Raw genomic sequence first — 25,220 nt, 5'->3', positions numbered from 1 at the left:
ACCTCATGAGTTATTAAAGTTATTAAGTTATTATATAAAGTTATTAAATTATTATTAAAGCTAAAACTCTTGGAGTTAAAAAAAAAAAAACTCTTGGAGTTTTAACCACTTGTAAAAGAAATAAAAGAAAGCTTCTGCCCATTTTATACCATAGAACCCGTTGCCTAAAGAAGTATCACACGCTAGTAATATAAGTGGTTCAGTGGAATTTGGGAATTAGTAAATTATTAAGGAAAACTAAAAATGTTTAGGTATAAATAACCTTTGTAGTTTTATTACTGTAAATACGTGTTGCCGATGTAGTGTCAAAGAAGGAAAAAAAAAAGGAAGCCTTGATTTTATCATGCTCATGTTGTACTATAAAATTAAATATACTTCAAAGATCAGTTATATAGAAAGTGTTCAGACTATTCCAGGTAAGAAAGCACGATTTTAATACAATCAACATATTTGCTGTAACGCATTACATCTATAGACCGAATGTGCTCATTCTATTGAAATCATTTTGCTCTCGTCTTATTTAGGTATCTGTTTAGTTATTTAACTTATTCTACAGTATCACAATTAACTTCCTTAAAAAGGCAGCTTTTAAAATCTGAAATAAATAAAATCTGAAATAAATAATCTCTGACAATATTATTTTCGTCAGAGAAATTAAGCATGAAGGGAAATAAAGATCAGGTGTGGAATTTAGGAAAGAAGATCACACATCAGAGTAACACAAGAACAGAGCACAGAGACCACACAGAGAGAAACTGAGACCTGCATAGATGCTAATCACCTTGGTCCTTTGAATAATTAGGTGTGGGGAATTTAAAGGAGTTAGTTTAGCCACTATTATTCCCTAAACGACTGTGAATATGTTAATATGCAATTTAAACATTAGAATGGTACGAACTAATAATAAACTGAAAAAAAAAAAAAAGCTTTATGACTAAAGTCCTAAAAATGATGCAAGGAACCCCATTGCCTGGAAGAAGAATAAACAGAGCAACTGATTAGACACTTAGCTTTTTGTCATATCTATACCAACACCGAATTCTTAGCCAATAAAACTGAATAAAAACCTTTACAAGTAAATGAAAATTGACAGAGTTAGCCACCAGGAGATACTTACTAAAAGAATATGAAAGGGTTTTCTTTGAGCAGAAGAAAAATAATTCCATGCAGAAGGTCTGAGATTTAAGAAGAAAGAGTAAGGAAAGAAACATGTAAATATGTGGGTAAATTTAAAGAATATTGAGTTTAAAATAATAATATATTGATATCTATAAACCTACACACACACACAAACAACATCCATATACACACACAATTAAAATTTCAACAGGAAGATTATCTAAGTAAAAAAAATAATAAATGGAGTTAAAATATTTTAAGAGTCTAAGGCCTAGGAAAATATTAAATTTATTTATATTAGACTTCAATAACACAAGAATTCACTTTGTAACATCTTGGGTAACGAGAAAAAGGTGTAATCACAGATAGATAGAAGGGGTGGGATGAAATTGTATAATAAAAAAATCTTCCCAAAAGAGGCACAAAATGAGACTTGAAAAAGGAAAGGATGTACAAATAGAATGGTAAATGACAGTCTACAGAAATAAACACAAATATACTATAATGATTTTAAATGTAAATACAATAAGGGTCGAAATTTAAAGACCATAATCTTTGGGTTAAAAAATACTGCTTCTCCGGGATCCCTGGGTGGCGCAGCGGTTTAGCGCCTGCCTTTGGCCCAGGGCGCGATCCTAGAGACCAGGGATCGAATCCCACGTCCGGCTCCTGGTGCATGGAGCCTGCTTCTCCCTCTGCCTGTGTCTCTGCCTCTCTCTCTCTCTATCATAAATATTATAAAAATAAAAAAAATACTGCTTCTCCAAAGAGCTAAACATATAAGGATTCAGAGAGCTTGAAATAAAAAGATGGAAATAAATATGCAAACACTGATCAAAAGACTCCTCATGAAAGAAAGCTAACATGATTATACTCATAACCAAAAGGTAGACTTGTTATAAAGAAGAACATTTTATAATAATGAGAGCATCGTCACTGAACACAGTAGAATTGAACTAGAAATCAAAATTGTAAACATAACAGCAAAACTTCCATATGTGTGGATATTAAGTTATGAACTTGGGTAACCTGTGGCTTAAATAGAAATAATAGAAGTTAGAAACTCTTTTGAATTGGATGATAATTAAAATATTACTTTTCATAACTTTCAGGATACATCTAAGTTAACGTGTAGAGAGAAATTAATAGTATTAAAATCATATATTAGAAAAATGCTACAAGTCAGTGACAAGGAATACAGTTCAGTAATTTTGGAAAAGGAACAACAAATTGAATGCAAGGAAATTAGTAGAAAGAAATATAAATCTAATATTAGATATTAAAGAGATTAGAAAAACAACAGAGAATATCAATATCAAGAGAATCAAATTATTTTTTTTTAAAGATTTCTTTATTTTAGTGAGTGCGCACGTGCACGAGTAGAGGGAGGGGCAGAGGAAGAAGAGAGACTCTGGAGCAGACTCCATGCTCAGCGCAGAGCTGGACGGGGCTCCATCTCAGGACCCTGAGATCATGACCCAAGCCAAAATCAAGAGTCAGATACCTAACTGATTGAGCTGTCTTTTAAAAGACAAAGAAGTTGATTAAACCCTTAGCATGATAGATTAAAAAGGAGAACAAAAGCAAAAATAATAAGAGTCAGGAATGAAGGAGAGAATACCGTGTCAGATCCTTTTTTTTTTTTTAATTTTTTATTTATTTATGATAGTCACAGAGAGAGAGAGAGAGAGGCAGAGACACAGGCAGAGGGAGAAGCAGGCTCCATGCACTGAGAGCCCGATGTGGGATTCGATCCCCGGTCTCCGGGATCGCGCCCTGGGCCAAAGGCAGGCGCCAAACCACTGCGCCACCCAGGGATCCCATGGTGTCGGATCCTAAAGACACTGAGGTATCATAGAAAGATATTGTGAGCAACTTCATAAAATATTGCAGATGAAATTCCTAGGGTAAAAAATAACAAGGGAAGGAAAATTAAAGTCTAGGAAGGTATACATCTGTAAAAATACTCCACAGGGTACCTGGGTGGTTCAGTTAGTTAAGTGGACTCTTGAGCTCAGGTCCCTGAGATCAAGCCTTGCACTGGGCTCCAGGGCTGTGGGTGTGTGCAGCCTGCTTAAGATTCTCTCTCCCTTTCCCTCTGCCTCTCCCCTGCTGCTCTCTCTCTCTAAAAAAAAAAAAAAAGGATAATCAAAGGATTGATCAGTGAACTTATGGAAAGGATGTCAACCTTTCCATAAGTATCCATGACAAATGGCTTCTTGTGTCAATACTACAGAATTTTTAAGGAAGAAATTGTGACCATACTACAAAATTCTTCCAGGGAATTAGGAAAAAATAGAGAATCACTTCCCAATTCATTCCATAAATCCAGCATAACTTTGATGCAAACCTTATAGAAAATATTGTAAGAAAAAAAATTATGAAACAATTGTGTTCATTAGCATGGATGCAGAATCTTCTTTTAAAAAAAATATTTTATTATTTATTTATTTGAAGGAGAGAGAGGGAGAGGGAGAAGCTGACTCCCCACTGAACAGAGAGCCTGATGTGGGGCTTGATCCCAGGATCCCAAGATCATGACCTGAGCCAACGGCAGACAGACACTTAACTGACTGAGCCACCCAGGCGCCGCAATATGGATGCAAATTTTTAAGCAAAATATTATCATAGCAAATAGGACAATATTAAAAATGTTATTACATCCTCATCAAATGTTAATGTAATTTCCAAGAGTATTCCTGGACAAGTTGCTTCACCTTTCAAAAAGTTTAAATGTCCTTATTTAAAGTTTCAAATTCCTTATCTGTAAAATCAAGAGTATGAAAATACAAATAACATATGGTTTTTATGAGAATTAAATAATTCATGCATGTAAAGTACTTAGCACATGGCGCACAGTAAATGCTCAACAAATCTATTACTGCCAATGCCTTTTAAAAAATGACAAAGGTGAAAAAAACAAAACATTTATATTGAATAATTCAGCAGACTAAAATCTCACTTTTGCAACTCTCTTACTATGCCAAAAACAAAAACAAAAAGTCACCCTAAAACTTAAGTGGTTTAGCACAACTATTGATTTAGCCCACAGTTGCACAGGTCAACAATTCAAGGGGGGCACAGCCGAACGGTTCCTCTGGCCTTAGGGGGGCTCATTCATGTGCCCGTAGTCAGCTGTTTGATCCATGAGGAGCTGGTGAATCTTGGGCGGGGGCCATGGGTCAACCATGACAGCTTGTCTCTGTGCCGTGTTGTCTCTCATCTTCCAACTGGGTAACTTGGGTTTGTTTGCAGGGCAGTCACTGTTCCAAGAGAATAAGGGAGCGCAGGCCCTAATACATAAGCGTTTTCCAAATCTCCATTTGGGGGCACCTGGGTGGCTCAGCTCGCTGAGTGTTTGCCTTGGGCTCAGGTCGTGACCCCGGGGTCCTGGCATCCAGCCCCGCCTTCAGCTCAGTGGGGAGTCTGCTTCTCCCCCTCCCCCTGCTGCATCCCCTGGCTGATGCTCTCTCTCTCTCTCACTTTCTTTCTCTCAAATAAAATCTTAAACATAGATAAACAAATATATTGTAAGTAAAAAAGGTAAAGTCTCTGCTTGGGTAACATTGGTATTGCCTTATTACTCCAATCAAGTCAAGTGGTCAAGCCAAGGTTTTGGGTATATCACGTCAAGGATATGAATATAGGGAGTCATGAATAAACTGGGGACAATTACTCTGACAATGAATCAAAAGTTCCAAAGTGGGAGCTAATCATTTTAAAAAGATATAAGAAAGTGTATACATGATTCACCTATATACAAAGTACCCACCTATTAAAATTCAATCAGAAAAATTTTCTCCCAAAACTAATTGTTTTACTTAGCATCTCTATTTTTATGAATCCATCTCTAAGTTCCTAAGACACGAACTTAGTAACCCAGACCTAACTTTCAAATGTAATGCCTACTACTGCCCAACCCAAAGCTTTTTCTTCAACTAGGAAGAAAACCAATGGCTTTTTCTTACAGTGTTTTTATTTCTGCTCCACTCACAACTTTTCCTTATCTAAGGGACGCGCTCCCTGACCCCGCTCCCTTGAGTCACTTAACGTGGACTCATCATTTAGGTTTCCGGCTCAAGTACTACTTAAAGATGACAACAGCATATTCCTCATTCATATAAGGAAAAAGTCGGAGACCAAACATTTACCTGAACTCCCACTGTGTGCCATGAACTTTGAGGGGACTGGCCATATACATAATATCCCATCTTCTTTTTTTAAAAAAAGATTTTATGTATTAATTTGAGAGAAGAGAGAGAGAGCACTAGGAGAGGGAGGGGCCGAGGAGAGGGAGGCTGCCCACACGGGCTCGATCCCAGAGCTGAAGGCAGACACTTAACCGACTGAGCCCCCCAGGTGCCCCTATAATATTCCATCTTCTGAATCTTCTGTCGTCTGAATGAGACAGTAAAAATTATTGTATAAAGGTCATTTTTTGGACTCCCTTGTGTTTTCCATGGAATTTAGCATAGCAAAATAGATCTAGGACACAATATGTACGTATTTATTTCATATTTTCTACTGAATTTGGTGGAAATTTTTACATAATTTCATAGTGTATAGACTGTAGTAGTATAATATTAAATAAGGGAATTCAAACTAAATTAAGTGATATTTCAAAGTCAGTGGCTAGGCACTCTATCATTTATACTCATAAATTACATATTTTGTTACTTAATAATCTCAATGTCTCTTTTAGTTAATACAGATCCAGAGTGAATTTTATCTTTTAATTAATCTATCTAATGCAAATAAGTGTATTTCTTATGTTAAATATGTACTATATTTAAACTAATTCAGCTGCCTCTAGAAATTTCTAGTTTAAGGGCCCCTGGGTGGCTCAGTTGGTCAGTTAAATGTCTGCTTTGGCGCAGGTCATGATCCTGGGGTCCTGGGATTGGGCTCCCTGCTCAGGCGGGAGTCTGCTTCTTACTCTCCCTCTGCCCTTCCTCCCTCTCCAGTGTGCTCTTTCTCTCAAATAAATCAATAAAAAAAAATCTTTCAAAACAAAAAAGAAATTTACAGTTTAGTTTCTTTTTCCTGAGGAAAACTTGCCTTCCCACACATTTACTATTTAAAATGAATGAAAGCATCCTTAGAAGTCTTCCCACTAAGCATTAAAAACTAATTAGCACATCTAGTGCTAGCACATCTAGGTCTCCTCAGACCTGACTGCTTGATTAATGGGTTTTTCCTTGGACCTAGTAACTAAAAAATATTTTCTATGTCTGATTAACTGATTTACGTATTTCAAATGTAACTATCTATAGGTATTTCCTAAAATTTTGAAGAAAGAAACTATCCTATACCAAATGTTTGGCCCTGAAAACAGGCCCATGAATAGAATTCTAATTATAGAAATGGCAAATTTGATTTGGCTTATTTATTTGGTCACAGTATACAATCTGCCTGAGATGTGAAGTGGCGATCTACAAAGATAGATGCAAAACCAGAAAATAATATGAATGATTGAAAATTCACAGAAAAGGGAGAAAAGGAGAGAATAAAATGTCTCGCTGAGATGAATACATTTGTCCTCTATGTCTATTTAGAAACTAGCTAAGATCTGACTCTCATATTTTTAAGACATTATTGAGCAGCTTATACAAAGTAAGGTTCAGAGATCACATGAAAATAAGGAAGATTTATTTCTTACATCGCAACAAAAGGGATACTGGGTGATATAGTGGTCATCACCGTAATAGATACAATAGTAATTATTTTTTTCTTTTTCTTTCCATGTTCTGTCCACAACCAAGAATAAAACTGAGGCATGTTTGCATAAACTCAAGCCCGTGGCATCTAAACCAATGTAGTTCAAGTAGAGGGCTCTTGATTGTCTTTCTCTATAAAAAAATATTAGATGTCTAGAGAAAAGGAATGCATGTTTTTAGAGAGTCCTCCATAAAGATTATTACTCCAAGTCAGATTTATGATTAAAAATCAAGGAGTTTAAGGTTCTACTAAGAATCTAGAGTGTCGACACTCTGTCGCAATAATGGCCCGCCCATATGCATTGCCAATCCATTAGGTAGACTGAATTCATTATTTACTCTTCTTACTTGCTAACATTAATTCACATCTCTAATTATTATTAGAAAGCAGGATATTAAGAGTGTTGGGATAATTGCACCTGTGAAAGCTAGAAAGAGCCAGAAACTTCAGTGACAGGGAAAAAAAAGTCTTCTTTAGGATAACAAACAAATTAACCTAGCTCCAAATAAGACATAGAAAAAATTTTAGAAAATAAAAAAACTGGTGAGAGTTTTAAAATATCATAGGATACCATATGGATAAAGCATTCTGGAAAAAATCACATTTGCATTTCATGAAGAATGGATAGCTAATTTCACAATGGTTTTCTTTGAATGTGAGGAAAAACGATATATGGAGTCATTCAGCTAGAACTAGAAAAACCAAGAACTTGTAAGATACATATTTAACTGTAGAGAAAAAGAGTCGTGGTAAGTGAATCTAGAATGGCGATTTATATTATCTAATGCTGGAAGGAAAACCCTACAAGCAAGATAACCAAATAATTTATCATCCAAATTGAGACACTTGGAGAGTGGATTAATTCACCACTAAAAAGCAAGCTGGAAAATTTCGGCGTAGACCCGAACTGGAACTTTGCATACCTAATATGTCTCTCGGCACAAACCCAAAGCAGGACCGTTACTCTTCCCCCAAAGCACCCCCTCTCTTCAAGCTTCTCAGATGACTGCCGACCCTCCTATCTTTAGCTAAACGGAGATCAGTATTAAATTTTATCTTATTTTTTTTTTCAGTATTAAATTTTAAACACGCTGCTCTCAGCTGTGAGTCGCTGACCCTCCCCGAGCACAGGCCTTCCCTGGCCCCCAGAGAGAGAGGACAAGCGCTTCCAACCACACAAGTACCACGTGATGCCTGGGCTTTGAGCTCACCTGAGCTATGTTTATGGCATTGCGGATTCGCCCATCTTTCTCCTGATCCTTTGTTCTCCGTACTGTTTGCCATATTTTGTTTCTAAATCCATCCTGATCATCATCTCCCCGAAGTTCCCATGACATTTTCACCAGGTTATACATTAAGCCGTAGTATCCAATCCATATCACTTGATCACCTGTTTGGAAAAGATACATCCTTTAGGAAAAACATCACTTTATTCACCTTAGAAAAAGCACAGTTTTGTGAAAGAGGAAAAAAAAAAAAACACACTTGATTTTGCTGATATTTTAAAGTCTGAAATTCTGAGCTTTGGAATTTGTTTTACTCTTCACAGCTCTTACTCCTTTCATTTTAAAAGATTCACAGATTATCTTAAAATTTCCAGCCATGAGAAAAGATCTGCAACTAACTAATACTGCACCTCATAAATTTAAAAGTTGGACAGGTAGATTAGGAACTATGTATTTAAAAAAAAAACAACAACTTTGAGATTCAAGGAAAGAGGCATTTTTTCAAGGCAATATGAACACTTAGACCACCATGGTGAATTTTTATAATGAATTAGAGAACAGGAGAAAAATCACTGCCTTTTATAAAAATGATCAAGCTCTATGAAACTATGGCATTTGAACCAAGAAGAAAGCCTTGAAAATAATGTGAAAAGCAGACAAAAACTGCCGATATAATTATACGCTGGAAGAATTTTTTTTGGTAATAGAGACATAAATCAACTGAAATAGAGGAAAAGGGAACAATGAATCCAGAGGAGATTTTTAAAAGTCTAAGACACTCCTCCTTCTAAGACTTATACACCAATTAGTAATTTATATAAATTATCAAGGTCCAGTTTTTAAAATTTTTATTTAAATTTAATTATTAACATACAACGTATTACTGGTTTCAGAGGCAGAGGTGGGTGATTCATCAGTCTTCTATAAGAGCCGGTGCTCAGCACATCACATGCCACCCCCAGTGACCCCGTCCCCCGTGACCCCCCCCCCGCCTCCCCTCCAGCCGCCCTCAGTTTGTTTCCTGTGATTGAGTCTCTGAGGGCTTGGCTCCCTCTCCGATCTCGTCTTGCTGTTCCTCTTCCTCCGGATCCTTCATAGGGCACCTCATTGGCTCAGACAGTTAAGTGTCTGCGCTCAGCTCAGGTCAGGATCTCAGGGTCCTGGGATCAAGGGCCTGTCCAGCTGTGGGGCTCCCTGCTTCTCTCTCTGCCTCTTGCCCCTCTGCCCACTTGCTCAAGTGCCAGGGCTTGCTCTCTCTCTCTCTCTTTATCTCAAATAAATAAAATCTTAAGAAATTTAAGAAAGGTCCACTCTTGAAATACACTTCTCCCATACAGAAAGGAGGAAGAAGTTCCTCTTTACTCTTTACCTTAACTATTTCTTACTTCTTACCTAGGAGGTACATCACCAGGCAACAGTCTTCGGGAAAAGAGAATTCTAACTTACGTACTAATGGGATAAAAGTGGAGAATAAAAAAATACGGCAGGTCTCAAAGGGGATATGAACTGAAGTTAGCCAAAGAGCAACATGAGAGTACCAAGTACGTGTGAGAAAAACAAGAGGAAGAGAAGGTTCAGGAGGGAAGATGGAAGGGTTTCAGAGTCCATTAAATTCTGTCTTGTATTGTCCCCTAAATCCTGCTGATAGCCTATATGACGCTGGAGCTCGTCAGTGCTCTTCTTGAATAAACATATAAGTACAACATGAAAAAATCAAAATCTTTAACTTTTCCTAATTCCATATAGATTTTTATGACCCAGTAATAATGATTATTATTAGAATTATAACCAGACAACGAGGGCCTTCCTGCTGCGTGCCCTCATTCTCGTCCTCACCACAGTCCTGCCATGAAGATCCTATTAGAGTGGAAGGGACAGATGACCTTCCCCTGGGTGGGAAGGGCCCGAGCATCACACAGCCCAAGAGGGACGAGCCAGGTGGTGGCGGGCCTAATCCTATCCCACGCAGTGCAGCCTTTCCCATTCGGACAAGTGCCTTTCTTCCCTTCTACCCCCTCATGGGAAAGTACACATTTAAAAGTGGGAGGAGGAAGGCAAGTGTCCAGCTTCCTAAATTCCGGCATCTTTCATCCTTTCTATGACACTTTGAAAGAGATGGTATAAACTGCAAATACAAGGCTACGGGTGAGAGGCCCATTCTTTTGAAAATGTAATTTTCCCCCATAAAAACTACAAATTACAGCAGGCATGCTGCAGTATTCGAAGTCATACGCATGAACTGATGTCAGCAACATGATAGAAAGGGAAGTCCCCAGCCCTCGTCCCCTTGTGGAAACAACCATTGGGCAGCCATCCAAAACTAAAAGTGCCTTCTCGGGACCTTGGCATCCAAGTAAGAGGTTGGGAAACCCCAGTGGAACCCGAGACTGAGAAGGCAGTCCCAGACCCCGGGGGCATACCTGTTGGCAGGTATGAGCCAGGAGGACCCTTGCCCGTTGGGGACCTGACTCCAGCCTCACTCTACCGTGGGTCCAGAGGCAGCTCTTCTCACCCAGGAACCCACCCCTGGACCTGGCAGGAGCGTGCTCAGGGGAGTGGTGGGGGCCATACCCACTTGCACCCCGGGTATCAGGCCTAAGATCTGCAGATGCAGACGTGATTCCATAAGCAGGTTTCTGCCCTGCTCAACCATGGCCTGGAAGTAGTCCTATCTGCTTTGGGGCATCACAGGAACTGTGCCCTACTCATTTCTTTGGCAAAGGGCCACTGACTCCCAATAGAGAGGTAGCGATAAGGAGAGAGGAGGTAGAGGATGACAGTGAGGATCTCAAATTGAGGTGGATAAGGGGCACCTGGCTGGCTCAGTCAGCGGAGTATGCAATTCTTGGGTTGTGAGTTCAAGCCCCAAGTTGGGCATAGAGTTCACTTAAAAAAGAAAAAGGACTTGTTGAAGCTCCTGGCTGGCTCAGTCGGTAGGACATGCAACTCTTGATAACAAGGTTGTGAGTTAGAACCCCCAGTTGGGCACAGAATGACTTTTAAAAAATGGATAAGGTAAAATAACTAAAGATAAAAGGGGGGTCAGGTTGAGTGATAGATATTTGAGCAAAATAGTATTCAAGCAATAAACTGGGAAACCAATGAGGGAATTTTATCAGGTACTTTAGGTCTTTACTGTGATGAGCAACAGGAGCTTGGAAAGTAAAGGACAAAAACAAGACAGTGTGAAAAAGATCTAATATTTCTTAGCTATGGAGGAGGAGAAAAGCATGAAGTGGAAAGGAAAAGAACGTTTTTTAAGCTAAGGAACTTGAAATAATAATGAAATCAGCTGTAGAAAAGACACTACTGTAGAGAAGCCAGTTTGGGGAGAAAGGAGAAAAATAATATTTGGAAAATGTGGCATGATTGAGTGTGAGCAGGATCTAATTTTCAGAGGCCTATAGCTTATTGTAAAAACATAGCTAAAATTTAAGTGAAATTATGAATTTGTGAGTCTATCAGAAAAGTAAGTCTTGAAACCAATATAACAAAACAATTTTGAGTTTTTAAATTAATAATTCTGGAGTTGTGAACCTCAAGAATAAAAAAAGCAGCTTTGAATAACAATATGATAAATAAAACATACTGTGAATTTTAACCTGTCTATGTATTTGTTTATAGACTCCCAAACTCTACATTAATAAGAAGGGTTGACCAAAGTACATATAAACCACCTTCATTTATTTTAAATTATTGGTTATTTTAAATTATTGGTTATTATTGGTTATATATAGGCAAATATATTTTATAAGCCTGTAATAGTTGGCTAATTGAACTAAATTTGGGGGTTTTTTTAGAATCCACAAGACCGGTGATTAATGCATAAGGTATATTCTGGTAACCTGAGTTCTCAAAACTCACTAAACTCTTAAAATGCCATTGATGATTTTTAAAGTGAGCTGTTCACCTGTTGATTACAGTGAATTACTGCTTACAAATAATATTTGTAGGGAAAATCTACTGCATCCACTTGACTGACAGTGAAAAAAAAAACTTGTTAAGACAGATGAAGGGGGGCCTGGGTGGCTCAGTCCGTTAAGCCTTCTGCTCAGGTCATGATCCCAAGGTCATGAGATGCAGCTCCAGGTCGGGCTCTCTGTTCAGGAGCCTGCTTCTCCCCTCCCCTCTACCTCCCGCTCCCCGTGCCTGTGCTTTCTCTCTCTCTCCCGCTCTGTCAAATAAATAAGTAAAATTTCAAAAAAAAAAAAAAAAAGACATATGGAATGTGTTACAACTGTCATAAAAGGCAGACTGCAGTCTAATATGCATGCTAAGAAGACATGCATATTAGACGCTTGCTAAGAAGCATTCCTGCTCTGAAACTCCTCATCCGGGGACCCAGCTAAAGAATAAGGCCCTCTTCTGTTCTGCTTTGAGTGACCCTGTGGCAGCTATCAAAGATGTTACTTTAAATATCCTGAGAGAAAATGTGTCTGCCTGCAGCTAAGCAGACAGCACCCTAGGAAATAGCAAAGCTGAACCAAAACAAAATTCTTAATAAATCTTGAAAACTTATTAAGAAAGTCTGCTGTTTGGGGGACCCCTAGGGGACTCAGCGGTTGAGCATCCGCCTTCAGCTCAGGGTGTGACCCCGAGGTCCTGGGATCGAGTCCCACGTCGGGCTCCCCACAGGAAGCCTGCTTCTCCCTCTGCCTGGGTCTCTCATAAATAAATAAATAAAATCTTAAAAAATAATAAAAGAAAAAAGAAACAAGAAACTATGCTGTTTGAAAACCCATATCATGATCCTTTCTTTGCAGCAATGCTTTATTTTAGTATTTGAACTCCATAGAAGCCTTTAATTGCCAGTCTAGATATTTAGGTTCCAAAAATTCAGTGAATGTGTAACATGAATGAGTATAAATGAATATGGCCTTTACAATTTTGACAAATATAATTTGGCAGAATCAAATGTACCACTAAAAGGTAACCTGAGTGTAAGATGTTGTTTAAAACATAGTCTTTGTGAAATGTTACATAAAGGAAAGGAACTAGGGATCCCTGGGTGGCGCAGCGGTTTGGCGCCTGCCTTTGGCCCAGGGCGCGATCCTGGAGACCCGGGATCGAATCCCACGTCGGGCTCCCGGTGCATGGAGCCTGCTTCTCCCTCTGCCTGTGTCTCTGCCTCTCTCTCTCTCACTGTGTGCCTATCATAAATAAATAAAAAAAAAAAAAAAAAAAAAAAAAAAAAAAAAAAAAAAAAAAAAAAAAAAAGGAAAGGAACTAGATCCATGCCAAGAAACCAATGGACAAGAACCAGTCAGCAAGCCAGCCATTTAACAAATATTTACTGAGTCAATGCTATGCGCCAACAGCTGTTCCACTGTGCCGAAAAAAAAGATGACGTTACTGCTCCCAGGACACTTTATTCTAGTAGAAAATGACAGATACTAAAAAAGTAAATAGTGTAGTATCAATTCATAATGAGTGTTAGGGAAATAATAGAAGGTGGTAATGTGTGCGACAACAACTAGAGAAGAAAGCCACTACAGACACAATGAGAGAAAGGCCACCTGAAGACATAGTATCCAAGGTAAGATATGATGGATTTTTAAAAAGTTAATCATCCAAGAAGCTGGGGGAATTGCAGCATCTGTGAGCACAGAGGCACACGCTGAATTATTACAGCCAATTTGTAGGCATGAAAAGGAGTTTGGAATTTATGCTTCGTGCAATGAAAAGTTAACACAGCATTTTAAACAAGGAAGGGAACTGACCTGCTTTATGTTAACAATCTTTCTGGCTTCTTTATGGAAAATGGATTTTAGGGAGCACAAGGGAAACAGGGAGAGACTTTCAGTTTTTGCAGCAGCCTAGAAGCAAAGTGATGACCACAAGACTCAAGAGTCGTACAGTAAAGAGTCAACAATGTCCAAGGGGGGCACTGGCCTTCGCCCTTGCTTTCTGGGAGGTGATGCGGAGGCATCAGAATGTCCTGTCTGACAAGAATGTCTTTGTTTACCTGGTATCCTTAGTCCATGGCATCAATTTGGCCTCTGGAAGGACCAGAGACTGGGGTCTACCATGTGTAACGTGAATGAACCCCAATAAAAATTCTCAATACTAAAACTTGATGACCTTGCATAGTTGGCAATACTCTCTGCAAACTGTCATATGTCTTTGCAGGGAGAAGTAAATGATCTCTGCCCCATTCCACTGGGAAAGGACAATAGACTGTGCACCTGTCCTCGACTCTGCTTTATTCACCTTTTCCTTGGCTAACTTTGATCTTTATCCTTTTAGTGTAATAAACTATAACCATGAGTAAAACGGCTTTGTTGAGTTCAGGTAGCTCTTCTAACAAATCAGCAAACCTGAGGGTTATCTTGGGGATACTCAAGCTCATAGGTGATTTCAGTGAGAGTTGTCTTACAGACTCTTGAATTTCATAAGAAATAATGACAGACATTAGAGGGGGGTATATTTTGGATGACTAGTAGAATAAACAGGAATTCTAGGGTACTCTTTATTTTCAGAATTCTACTATAGTAATAATTATCTATGTCTATATACATATTAAATATTGATAGAGTTATTTTGTATATATCATCATATTTGATCCTTACACATATTAAGCAAATACCCAACAGAATCAAAGAGAATCAAAGAATTACTGAAGAGAATCAAAGTATTACTAATTTAGTCAGTGTTTGTTGAGGTAATATGGAAAACAAAAAGCAAAAAAGCAAAAGTCAACTGATTCCTATATTGGCATGGAGCAGTTAACTGAAACATGATGGCAAGTCAGATGCCACAGTGAATACAAAAATTTAAGGAAATGCATAGAACTTGCCTTGCTTAACTTTTATGATTTTTTTTTGCCATAGTCAGGTATGGACATCTGTGTATTAAAAATAATTATCTTCTAGAGCTATAACTGGGAACCAAAGAAGAAAGCAGTTCATTGCTTCTCAAGAACAACTGTGAATCTTATAAATAAATTAAAGAAATATCACTACCCAGGGCAACTTACACATTTAATGCAATCCCTATCAAAACACCATGAACTTTCTTCAGAGAGTTGGAACAAATCATCTTAAGATTTGTGTGGAATCAGAAAAGACCCCGAATAGCCAGGGGAATATTAAAAAAGAAAACCAGAGCTGGGGGCATCACAATGCCAGATTTCAGGTTGTACTACAAAGCTGTGGTCATCAAGACAGTGTGGTACTGGCACAAAAACAGACACAGAGATCAATGGAACAGAATAAAGAACCCAGAAATGAGCCCTCAACTCTATGGTCAACTAAGATTCAACAAAGCCAGAAAGACCATCCACTTGAAAAAGGACAGTCTCTTCAATAAATGGTGCTGGGAACATCGGACAGCCACATGCAGAAGAATGAAACTGACCACTCTCTTACCCCAGACACAAAGATCAACTCAAAATGGATGAAAGATCTAAATGTGAGATAAGAAGCCATCAAACTCCTAGAGGAGAACACAGGCAACACCCTTTTTGAACTTGGCCACAGCAACTTCTTGCAAGATCCACCAATGAAGGCAAGGGAAACAAAAGCAAAAATGAACTATTGGGACTTAATCAAGATAAAAGCTTCTACACAGCAAAAGAAACAGTCAACAAAAGTAAGGGACAACCTACAGAATGGGAGAAGATATTTGCAAATGACCTATCAGATAAAGGGCTAGTATCCAAGATCTATAAAGAACTTATTAAACTCAACAGCATTGTTTGTACAATGCAATCATGAAATGGGCAAAAGACATGAAGAGAAATCTCACTGAGGAAGACATAGACATGGCCAACAAGCACATGAGAAAATGCTCCGCATCACTGGCCGTCAGGGAAATACACATCAAAACCACAATGAGATCCCACCTCACCCCAGTGAGAACGGGGAAAATTAACAAGGCAGGAAATCACAAATGTTGGAGAGGACGCTGAGAAAAGGGAACCCTCTTACAGTTGGTGGGAAAGTGAACTGGTGCAGCCACTCTGGAAAACTGTGTGGAGGTTCCTCAAAGAGTTAAAAATAGACCTGCCCTACGACCCAGCAATTGCACTGTTGGGGATTTACCCCAAAGATACAGATGCATTGAAACACCGGGACACCTGCACCCCGATGTTTCTAGCAGCAATGGCCACAATAGCCGAACTGTGGAAGGAACCTCGGTGTCCATCGAAAGATGAATGGATAAAGATGTGGTTTATGTATACAATGGAATATTCCTCAGCCATTAGAAATGACAAATACCCACCATTTGCTTCGACGTGGATGGAACTGGAGGGTATTATGCTGAGTGAAGTTAAGTCAATCAGAGTAGGACAAACATATGGTCTCATTCATTTGGGGAATATAAAAAATAGTGAAAGGGAATAAAGGGGAAAGGAGAGAAAATGAGTGGGAAATATCTGAGAGGGAGACAGAACATGAGAGACTCCTAACTCTGGGAAACAAACAAGGGGTCATGGGAGGGGAGGTGGGCGGGGGGTAGGGGTGACTGGGTAATGGGATGGGCACTGAGTGATATACTATATATTGGCAAATTGAACTCCAATAAAAAAATAATTAAAAAATAAAAATAAATATCAGACGTCTGATTTTTGGACTTCTTTTAAATTTCATTAAACTAAATAATGCCACCAAGATTTTTGGACTGTCTCTAGGGAAATAATTAATCCTCACAGGTTTTTGTATCCAAGGGGTAACAAAGAAAAAGGAAAACAAAATAACAAAGATTCTTTTGGAATTTAGGAAAAAGGAATAATTACTTTTACAAGCACGGTACATGCAACATTTCTTTTGAGATCCATAATCTTGAAGAAACTAAGATTCTGAAAGATATAACAAGCTGCCTAACATTATGCAGAACATGACAGCTGAGCTGAGACTCATCCTAAACTTCCGACACTCCAAATTTCTGACACCAAGTCTAGTCCAGTGCACGTATAGCACATGTATTCATCTACAACCGAGCCAGTTTGGTGCTGTTTTCCCTCCTCTTCTTACTAAATTTCTCAACCTTCACCCTATTTGGGGGACTTCTATTTTTCCTTCCTGTAAGTACTACTAAGAAAGCCTTTAGAAATTAAAACAACTGTTGGGGTGCCTGGGTGGCTCAGTTGGTTAAACGTCTGGGACTGTGTTTTCTGTTTTTAAGATTTTTAAGTTTAGTTATTGTGAGAGACACAGAGAGAGAGAGGCAGAGACACAGGCAGAGGGAGAAGCAGACCCCCTGCGGGGACCCCCAATGTGGGATTCTATCCTGGGACTCTGGGGTCACACCCTAAGCCTAAGGCAGATATTCAACCACTGAGCCCCCCAGGTGCCCCAAAATGTCTGACTTTCCATCAGGTCATGATCGCAGGGTCTGGGGATCAAGCTTTGTCAGGCTCCTCCATGCAGGGCTCCCACTGGGGAGGGGGGGAATCTGCTTCTCCCTCTGCCTCTGCCTCTCCCCCAGCCCGTGTACTTGCTCTCTCTCTCTTGCTCTCTCTCTCTCTTCCTGTCTCTCAAATAAATAAACAAAATCTTTAAAAAATTTGAAGTAACTGTTCACTCAAAACAGTAGGAAACATCTGGGTCAAACAGAGGAATACTGTATTAGATGAGAGACTTCTGTACCCCTGAACATATTATCAGGTTACTTTTGATAGATGTGAAGGGTAAAGAGCATCTCTGGACCAAGTTAAATACAAAAAAAAAAAAAAAAAGAAAAAGAAAGAAAGAAAAAGAAAATCAGAAGTGCTCTGGAGGATCTTAATATAATTCTGGCTGGTATACCAAAGGAAGTCACAAGTATCTAATTGAGTTATTTTCATTAGCATATATACATTAGCCTCTAAATTAATTTGAATAGAAAGCCAACATGTATCTTATTCTTTTTCTTCTCTGCTAAGATATTATAAAAAGGTATTATAAAAATTGATTTCTAAAATGGCATATTGTAATAGACCTTAATATGACTAATACTTTCTTAAAATCTCACATGATTTCTAGTCCTTTTTTCACTAGGTTCAGCCACAGACAGATTTGAGACCTTTGGCTCAAATGTGATATATCTTTGTATTTATGCCTCAAAAATGTGAGGAATGTTCCTATGGGATTTTCAGCTCCTTTATTTGAATAAGTAAAGGCTTTTACGTGGTCAAAGGCTTTTGAGTGGAAAGTCCAGTGTGTTGTTTTAGCCTGCCCCCCAAACAGAGGAATAGTAGCAATCAAAATAGAGAATAAACAGAATGAGATGTTAGGAATCCTCTAAACGTGTACAGAGCTAGATTAAGATTCACTTGTAGGATGAGAGCAAAACTTCCGGAAAAGCGTAGCAACACTTAACTTTCCAAAATAATAGCAACCCTTTATCCTGGTTATTTGTGCTTTATGATGATCCTCATGTAAACTTAGAAAATGAGGTCTTGCTTCTATAATCAATGACTATTGTCTACAATCAATACAGATTAAGTTTTAATTGCTCAGGCAGGAGTGACAGTGAAGAAAATGGTTCACTTTTCCATATTTATTGGGTCTAAGGTAATCTTAGATCCCAAAACACAGATCCTATCCAAGAAGTGTTTGACCACAGAGACTCTTCTTCCTTCACCTCATACTTAACAGTTTTCAGCTCTTCTGACACATTCTCAACTGAAACTACTGTCTTCTGCCCCCAAGGGTGCCGATGGCAGCTCAGCCAAAGGGAAAGACTAGTGCCTGTAGCCCTTCCTCACCCCGTCCCCATGGTCTCTGATACCCAGTCCAGGGCCAGCTGCCTGGCAACTGTCCTCTCTCCCGCCCCCTCCCCCGATGAAGTTCTAATATAAAGAAGAAAGAGCAAAGGATCCTGCTGCATCCTAGAGATTTGAACACCTCTTTTCACACTGGACTCTTCTCAGAGAAAGGTTGTAGCTTTGGGAAACTATCTGGAGTTCCACGCTATAGACTTGGAGCCGAACCTGTGACACGTAAGGGCCGAGGGGCCAGTGGAGAGAAAGAAAGGCAGGTCAGATGCAGGTTTAGTCCTGGTCCACCTGTGGCCACCTGACAAGTTCTGAAGCCACACCGAGAGCTGAGGCTGGAGATAGTAATGCCAGTGATACGGCCGTTTATCATTATTATACCATTTCATATATGTGTGCGTACAATAGTTTTCAACTTTCACATGTATTTTAACTCTCATTTTTTCCTGCATGGATCTTACATTTTTCTGTAGTTATCTTCCAATCATGTCTTTCATGATTTTTTATTTTTCTCTTTTGTTCATGAAACCCTTTCCTGCGTAACTTGTAAAGGTACTATGCCATATTTTCTTCTAGTTATTTTAAAGGTTTTAATTCATATGGAAATTATTTTTAAAAATTTACTGTGTGGTTATAATGCATGGTACTTAACTGTTAAAAAATCAAATATATAACTAATTGTCAAGACAAAAATCATTGATAATCCATTCTTTCCCACTTTATCAAATGCCAGGATAGACATCATATTCCCATATACGTCCTCACATCCAATTTCACTATCCTCTTTCTTTCTTTCACACACACACATTTAAATGTATACCAAGATTTTGTTTACATCCAAAACATTCTTTTTATTTTTTTAAGTTTTTATTTAAATTCCAGTTAGTCAACATATACTGCATTTTGTCTAGGTCTGTGTCTTCTTCTGTGTGTTAGGAAAGCCTGTTATGTTTCCTGCTCCTGATTAATGGCTTTATGGAGAAGAGGTCATACACTGTCCAGGGTCTGGTGCTTCAGGAAGTGTCTCTGGTGTGTGCTGTGTGTACTCTGCTGCTCTGTTTTGGTCAGTCCTTTGCAGAGTTTCTCCTTGCCTGCAGTGGGGAGCATTTGGACCTCAGCCAGAGTGTGGTGAGTTTTAACTAGCTGTGCCCTGGTCTGCTTGTTAAAAGAGATTTCATGCTGTTTCCACTTAGTAAGAAGAGATTTAAATTTTGTAATATTGATCTCTCTTTTGGTTCTTAGAATGAACAGTATAAATATAGTATATTATTCCTTTAACACACTGCTGGATTTGGCCTGTTAGCATTTTACTTAAGATTTGTACATGTCCATGCATTCATAAGAGAGAGTGGTCTATTTTTAATACTCTCATCGCCAAGTTTAGGAATTGGGAGAGAACGCATTTTGATTTATCGAAATTATTCCCAAAATTTTTCCTAAATTATATTATGAGTTTAATTTGCCCAGCACATTCTAATCATACATGCAACGCTAGATATGTACATGCATGCAGTTATATAAAGATAACACTGGCCTGTGGCAACAAGTCAAGAGCTCTTCCAAATTATAATTGAAAATAAAAGTTGTATAAAAATTTTAAAAAAAAAGCTGCTCAGTATATTCTTCTGTATTAATATACTTTTTATTACTTTTCCCTAAAAGCTAGTTGTGAGGATACCCAGAACAAATCATTTTGTAATGACAAGATTTGGGACTAGCAACCACACTGATGCATTCAAGAGGAAAAGATATATTCATTATCATTCAAAAATAATTTAATAATAACTTTAATTATTCTTCAACTCTATTTACAATTGTTTTTGCTAACTATAATTATCCTCAACACATTGAATAGTTTTTCTCAGTTACCTAAGAGGCTGGCAGATACTAAATTTAATTCAATAGACATAAACTTGATAGAATATTTACTGGATGTAAATGTTAATATTAATATGCAGGGTGGTTATGAGTTGCTAGTATTTAAGTTACTTCAACCTACGAGGCAGATTTAGATTTTATAAGAGGTAAAATGCATATAATCTTGAAGCCTTCTTTTTCAAAAACTATAAAAACTTTTTATTTTTGCCAATTCTAAAAAAGACATTTTTCTAAGAAGAGATATTCTTACTGTTCTTCGTAGGATATTAGAAGAGTCCTATGTGGTGAAAAGCCCTGAAAATTAAATGTCATTAGTTTCTCTGCAAATAAACCTGTGCTCATCAGGAAATTGAAGACTTTTATGCAGATAAATTGATGACATTTTTGAAGTAGCAATCCATAATCATCACAACAAGCCCTGCCTCCAAAGAACTGATAGAAGTCCAATGTTCAAGATAGGAGTAGAATGTATTTACTTAGCAAGTCTAGATATTCTGATGTCCAAATGAATTTTCCTAACATTCAAGTTTTGTCAAGTGCTACCAAAAACGTCCAATATTTAAAGAGAAATATAGACTCATCCTGAAACCCAATGCATTTAGTATTGTATATATCAAACTTAGGTTCCAGGACGAAGGATCCATTTCTTTTTTCTTTTTTCCCCAAGGATCCATTTCTGATCAGCTCATTTCCATAATGGCTTCTTAACTTTTCATGTTTATTTAGCACTCACCATCCTTACTTCCCCCACCAGCATCTTCTTCCTTTCAACAAATTCAGATTTAAACAAAATAGACCCTTCAAGCTACAGTTTGAGCCCACTTTCCATAACCACATCATAGCCATGTTTATCCAAAGTTGTTCTTAAGTGACTTTGATGCTCCATGAGTCATTAATATAGAATGATACACATAATGCACATTCACATTGTAATGAGCAAACAAATGGACAACTCTTCTCTTGTGAATTGAACAGAACTTATGCTAAACATTTTTGGAAAAAAATGAGAATAAATAGAGTACTTATACATGCAATGTATAAAGATGATATTTAATGACCATTTTAAATTGGAAATATCATCTCATCAAATCTCAGTACAGCATCCATTTCCTTTCCTTCATCCATTCATGTATTTGACGCTTGTTTATTGAGAGGTTACTCTGAACAAGGCAATGCATTAGGTAATGTAGGGTGGAGCAATAAAAGCTAAAACATATTCCCTGACCAAGAGAGAACAAAATTTGGTAAAATAAGCTTTGTACAGATTGTAAGTTACTTCACAATATCCATTCTCCCTTTCTTCCTTTTAGTAATATGAAACACTACTTTAGGCTTGGCTGATTGATACTTAAAAAACAAAACAAATTCTCCTTAGATGTGGCCATATGATTACATTTAAGCCAATGGATTTACAGCAATAATGCTATGTGTACTTTCTATTAAGAAGATTCAGCAGAAAATGATTATTCTTTCCTTCTGCACCTTCAGAATAGTAAAAGAAAATGGACCTGCTTCCCTGAGAACCTCTTAAGCCCCCAAAACCAACCTTAGACAGCCTATTTCTGGGTATATTTTATGTGGGAGAGAAATGAATTTTCATTTTGTTTAACCTAATGTACTTTTTTTACTACACGTAGCCAAACTCTACTCCTAATTAACAAAGAGATATAAAACAATTATTAAAAGCACAAGCTACAATTTGGTTAAGTCCATTGCATAGACACAAAACAAGTTCAGAGAAATATGAGGTTGCATTTAAGCAAGGAGTTGAGGTATTACAGAAGATTAAAGGTTTCATGTTAAAGCTTGTAAAAGTGAGTAAATTGGCTTTTCTGTTTCCACATGTTTATCTCATATGTTCACAGCAGGTAGCACATAGAAATATGAGGGGCAGAGAGAAAAAATATCTAAAATCCTTATTCAGTTGGACTGGGCTATCTATTTGTTCCTTAAGAACAACTGATTATCCATTTATTCTCTGTATTCTATACAAATAAAAACCAAACAGGTACATTTTATGTTTTCAGCATCATGGCATCAACCAAATATTCTGCTTTTTTTTTTCTTTTTTTTTTTTTTGTCTCAGAAGGTTGACAGAATTGATAATTTTTTCAGGGTAGGGTTTAATTAATTTTCAGTGAGTGATATTTGGCTGCATTAAGTGGCACATGCCACCTATATGAACAAGCTGACAGATTATTTCAGCTGCATAGGGCTTTTAGAGAAATTGTGAGGTGATATCTCTTTTGAAAATTATATTTGATTTAAAAAGACAACAGAAAGAAATAAAGAATGATATACCAAGCAAGGTGAGTTATAGACCTACAAGTACATCCAAAAGAAGGCAGGGCATGTAGATTTTATAGATTGATGATTTCTGAATTCTTCTTCATTTTAAAAATACAACTGTGTTTTCTAAAAGTTACAGACTAAACCTAGAGATAGCATACCTGAGAATAGGCCAACAATAAATCTCCAAATACACATCCTACATTGGGTAGTAAGAAGTAATAGAATCTGTCCTGGAATAGCTAAAAGAGGATTATTGCAAAAAGTTTTTAAATCACTTTTGTAATCTTATAACTAAAATTACAATAGAGCCAGTGGATGAAGAAAATGCAGTGTGCATCCACAACAGAATACTGCTAAGCCTTAAAAATGAAGCTGATTTGGTCATATGCAGCACCACGGATGAACCTTGAAGACATCATGCTGAGAGAAATAGGACAGCCACAGAAAGACAGATGCTGCACAGCCTCACCCATATGAGGTAGCTAACATAGTCATATTCATAAAATCAAAGAGTATAATCAGAGTGTGGTTTCCAGAAAATGAAGGAGAGGAGAAAGTTGAGTCACCAACCAATGAACACAAAGTTTCAATCAAGTAAGATGAATAAGCTTTAGAAATCTATTGCACAACTGTACCCACTGTCAACAGTGATGTATTATACACTTAGGCTTTTAAGAAGGTAGATTTCATGTAATGTGCTCCTCCCACAATAAAATAATTTTTTTAAAAAAGAAAATGACAAATAGATACATTTGGTTAACTTCCACATTTATATATATATATATTATATAAAATAATAAATTATATAAAATAATAATATATAATTTATAAATAATATATATGATTTATATAAATAGAAAAAAATATATATATATATAAAACACTCAGGGATACTATACTTCTAGATTTGCCAACACAAAGAATTGTGAATTATGAGGATTGCTTGAATTTTATCACTAACATGAATGTGGATTTTTAAAGGAGTTAAATATTCCCCATGTATACTAAACACAATCTCGTTACTGAATATTTTTCTGAATAACCTTCACCAAGATAAAAGGTATATTGAAGATTTAATAGGGTCCCATTAAATGTTTAAATTGGTTCTAAGATTTCAATTGACTTGCATTTGCTTTTTAAAAAGGAGTTATTGCTCTGTGCTAATGTTTTTTTCCTAAGATAAAATGAATGAAAATGTAGCATTCATTATTTTACAACTGTGGTGTATATTTCATTCACTAAATCATTGCAGAACCAGGTTAAGAAAGTAATTCTCAACAAAAGAAAGAAAAAGGAAGAATGTCCTATTTACTCTTCTCATTCAGAGACCACAATGAACGAAAAAATACTTAGGTCTCATGTGTCTTCACGTCATATTATAACGCGGGATCAAATTATTACCAATTCAAAGTTTAACAACATTACAGCCTTCCAGCAATCTTAAGAAGCTAATTATAAACCACACTGAAAATATGTTTTTCATGTATTAGGAGAAGTTAGCACAGGAGCTTGTCACTAAGCAGAGACGGGAGATGACGGCAAAGTACAGAGGTGGAGAGAGAGAACCAATGCAATTGTCATCGAATATTTGAAGGGCTTGCATGTGGGAAACAGAAGAAGTTTTTCTTTTCTTATTGTCTCTAGAAGAGAAAACTTAAAACAAAGTTAGAAAAATAGATTTCATTTTAATATAAGGAAGAATCTTTCATAGTGTTTAAAAGTAGAATGACCTAATTAGGAGAGAGGGAGTTTCATACCCCTGTTGGCTTTTAAGCAGAATGTGACTGTGGACTATTCACCAGTGGGTCTAGGAGGGATTTGTGCTTTGGATGAAGACAATATGATCAACAAGATTTTTACTATTCTATGATATAACTGATTCTATCACTCTCTACACATTTCCTGTACAAGGCACACTAAATCAGCCGCTGGAGCTTGCTCACAGAAAATCCCATTTTCAGGAGTTAATTTCATAACACAGATTCCAGATAATCAAGACTTGCTTAAAAGCCCATCATTCTAACATTCTGAAAAACAATGTAGGAGCATAGAAGATGGCATTTCAAATATGGTGTACAACACAAACTATGTTTCCCTCTTTGTAAAGCTATAGATAAATGCTCTCTTATTGGATGCGTAAAGGTCTGCAAGAACAAGTGAGAAAGGTATTTTCCTCTAGGATTAGAACAGCATTTTACCAGCTTGCTTAACAGCTAAATTTATAGGCTAGGTCTTTTCTAGGCTTAATAACACAGATTCCTACACTCCACTTTTAGGATTTTTGAACC

General features: G+C 37.4%; 1 protein-coding gene across 1 annotated transcript in view; it reads right to left on the bottom strand.

The window, feature by feature from the left end:
• Positions 1-25,220, bottom strand: part of TMEM232 (transmembrane protein 232) — a 207,980-nt gene that overhangs the window by 117,952 nt on the left and 64,808 nt on the right. Inside the window, 1 exon segment of the mRNA XM_035714594.1 lies at positions 8,049-8,227. Coding sequence (XP_035570487.1) covers positions 8,049-8,227 — 179 coding nt within the window.

This window comes from Canis lupus, chromosome 3 (assembly GCF_003254725.2).
Source record: "Canis lupus dingo isolate Sandy chromosome 3, ASM325472v2, whole genome shotgun sequence".
Taxonomy (NCBI): Eukaryota; Metazoa; Chordata; class Mammalia; order Carnivora; family Canidae; genus Canis; species Canis lupus.
The sequence above is the reverse complement of the archived record's forward strand: the minus strand, read 5'-3'. Positions and strand labels throughout refer to the sequence as shown.